The 3,405-nt window shown below is 47.5% G+C and overlaps 1 protein-coding gene across 1 annotated transcript in view; it reads right to left on the bottom strand.

Annotated features, from left to right (window-relative positions):
- Nucleotides 1-314: 314 nt before the first annotated feature.
- The window catches only part of LRP4 (LDL receptor related protein 4), a 63,408-nt gene continuing 60,317 nt past the window's right edge, over nucleotides 315-3,405 (bottom strand). The window contains exon 35 of the mRNA XM_017861981.1: nucleotides 315-2,797. Within this exon, the coding sequence (XP_017717470.1) occupies nucleotides 2,465-2,797 (333 nt within the window). The 3' untranslated portion in view covers nucleotides 315-2,464. The remainder of the gene's footprint in view (nucleotides 2,798-3,405) is intronic.

Raw genomic sequence — 3,405 nt, 5'->3', positions numbered from 1 at the left:
TTCTTCCCATTGGGTGTGAACAGGCCCTCAGGCAGCCACTACCAACCAGTCAGAGTTGGCACTCAAGAAGAAACCCATCTACCATTCCTCTTCCAGAGGAAATAAAGGTTTCATCAGTCAACGAACTCTGGCCTCGACCTGTCTTCTCCAGATAAGCTGAAAACTCCAGCAGGAACCTTACACTCTTTATTGCTCTTCACTGTCCCCACATCCACAAAGGACTTAAAAGTGACGTCTGTAAGCAGGTTTTCCACAGCATGGATCTGCCAGACAGAGCAGGTGCAGGATTAGTCATGACTCCAAGCCAGGCAAGGTGATTAAGAAAAGCTAAATTTATATTAAATTATCATAAAGTCCTAAAATACTGAACATAGTGGTTAAATAACTCCAGAAAGTCCAATCTCTCCAGTGAGTAACGTTAAAACCATTACACATGAGCATGGGAGAATCGCTTCCATTAGTTTAGGACAGAGAGATTTTGCTTTTTACAGAGTAAATCAGTGCTCAAATAGATACTTCCTCAAATATGTCCTTTCTACATTCTGAACAGCCCAAGTGCAATAAGATCCTTCCCTCCTTCCAATCAAGGAAATGCCACTTTTCTACTTGCTCTTCCTCCCCAGACATGAGTGTAAGGACCCAAAGTGCTCCCTCCTTTACTGCTTTGTCAAGTGTAATGTGGGGAGGCTGTAATGTGGGGAAGCTCAGACCTGGGGCTGATGCTACTGAGAGCAAGGCTAAGGGCTTGGTATCTCTCTCTAGCAGTCTTAGAACTGACTTGATCTTGTCCTTTTTCACCCATGTTTGGTAGCTGATTTCTCAATACCAGTAACCACAGGAGAAGTTTCAACTCAGGAAACTTCCCCTAGAAATTCTCCCCTCCATTCCCAGCCCCTCTTGTCCTCTCCTGCCACTTCTAATTCCTGGGGGAGAAGAGGTCTGGGTCTGCCGTGGGCTAGGAGGGCCTCATCAGTGGTGCTCTCTACCTTCCTACTCCTTGCCCACCTCTTTGCATCTTTATTTATTCAGCCCTCCCACCACAGGACTTTGGAGATTGCTGGTGCCACAAGGCTTGGTCAGAAAAAGCAAATTAGGCAAAAAACAAACGGGAAAAAAAACAAAAAAACAAAAAAACCGACCCACGAAGAACAGCTAGGGAGACGTTTTAGGGCAAAAATAAGTCTCAATTTCCCTCATACTATGCTGAGACACATGCCCTTTGTGTGAATGAGCATGAACCAAGTGATGGCATCCCACACGGAAACTAAGCCCCTTAGCTGAGGAGACAGCTGGAAGAGGAACGTCACCACCCCACAGCCACAGGCTCGCTGTCCACTAATTTAGATCCCTGAGCACTTAAGAAAGAACACAGGAAGTTTGACAGGAAGTTTGACCCTCATGGATACTTCTCTTTAGGCCCTGGGTGTCCCAAGTCTCCAACCTGATTGTTCTTTCTGACCATTTATGACAACTTCTGGTTTTTCTTTGAAAGCTTGTTTCTAGGTCTCTTCCCTAGAATCCCAGGGAATGAGGGAGAGAGGGTTCAGGTGGTATATACCATGTTTGGTCTAGGCAGAGCTTCTTAGACTTTTCAGAGACTCAGCCCCCAAGGCCTAACATTCACTCAAGCCACTGGCTCACAACCTGGTTACTCTGATCAAAGACTTAGGAAAGATACTGGCCAGTGGTGGCACCAGGAGGGAATTCATATTAGCCAGTAGCCTCGTGATAGGGGCCCCCGTTATCCGAAGGTAGAAAGAGCTCCACACATTCTAGCAGGAGGAAGAACAGCTTGAGCCACCCCCATCTCACCAGTATCTGCTGCTGAAAAGGCAGTGACTCTTAGGGCAAGAATGATGTCCACTGCCAGCAATGGACCAGACACCCAGACCCAACTACCCCCCAAAGCTTTTTCATGTTACCAACACACTTGAGGCTGAAGGTTTCCCACATGCCCATACCTGCTGGGCTGACTTTTCCTTCTTCTCTCAGCCTCTATCCTTCATCCCTCTTTACCCACAACCCCTTGTCCCAGCCCCTGATGGGCAAGTTCTCTCAGAGAAGCAGTCATGCTGGCTGTGATGGGGCAGAGCACAGTCCTGGGTCATCAGCTGCATCAGCACTGAGAAGCAGGCACTGAGGGTACCGGGGGAAGGGGAGGTGGAGCTCTACGCTGGCGAGGAATCATGAATAAGCAGTTTCAGGGGGCCCAGGATGGAGTACAAGATGTGAGGTTCATGGTAAAATCCAGGTCTAAATTCTCGAGATGCGCCATCATTTGTTGTGCACAGGTAGTTATGGACTCAGGTGGTAAACGGCTCCGGTGAGGGCTTAGGAGCAGTTATGGGGTGGGAGGAGGAGGAGGACGAGCACACAGAAGAGGGGCCTGCGGTGTAAGCGAGCACAAGGACTAGACGTCCATAAAGGAGAAGGAACAGGCAGGCAGGGAAGAGAACGCGGGCATTTAGACCTGGCTCTCTGAGGAGAGCTTGCGTTCATGTTTCCAGCCCGTGTCTGGCAGAGAGCCTCGTCTTTCTGGAGTGGCTGCAGTATGGACGCTGCTACACTCAGACTGCTCTTCCTGTAACAGCTGCTCCGTCTCTGTGTCATCCAGGGAGCCAGAGCTGGCCTGGATGGACACTGTGTCTGTCTTCATGCATACATGATCCCGGAGGAGGCCCCCCCGTGAGCTTCGCAGTTGCTTGAGGTCATCCCACTCAGCATCATCCCCAGAGAGGAGGCAGATTCCCTCTACGATCTTGATCTTCTCCTTGGTGTAGTTATGGTCAGGCCCTCCCTAGGGTGGAGAGTGGGCAGATATGGTCAGTCAGTTGGCTTTCTACAAAGGATCCCATGGTAAACTGAAAAAGGAAGTGGATGGGGTAAGAGCAGGAGTGAAGCGCACAAAATCCCACAAACAAATGTGGAAATGTGATTGGGCAAATGTATGAGGCCTAGCCTAAAAGGGGAGGGGCAGCTATGATGATTATTACCATTATCGTACAGGGAGGAGGGAAAACCATGGCTTCCAGTCCTGCAGCAGCCACTCACTGGCTTTATCACTTTGGGCAAATTATTTCACATTTTTAAAACTCAGTCTCTAAAACTCTGCAGTGTGAGGAGAGTAACAGTATCCATACCTCACAACCAACTGCCGTCAGGTTAAATGAGGTGATACATGGAATGCAGTTATCAGGGTGCTTGACACAAAATGCACTATAACATGTTAGCTATGTTACATTGTTACTATGGTTTATTAATGGGACATCATGCTGATATAAATCATCAAAAGCAATTGGCAAGAGCAATTAAATGTACATTTATTCAGGATGTTAAGTTACTTTAGGTGTTAGTTTCTCAATTATCTCTTTTTTCTTTTTTCTTTTTTTTTTTTTTTTTTTTTTT

The sequence above is a fragment of the Rhinopithecus bieti genome, unplaced genomic scaffold, assembly GCF_001698545.2.
Source record: "Rhinopithecus bieti isolate Rb0 unplaced genomic scaffold, ASM169854v2 scaffold_61533, whole genome shotgun sequence".
Taxonomy (NCBI): Eukaryota; Metazoa; Chordata; class Mammalia; order Primates; family Cercopithecidae; genus Rhinopithecus; species Rhinopithecus bieti.
This window is presented reverse-complemented; position numbering and strand designations above follow the sequence as displayed.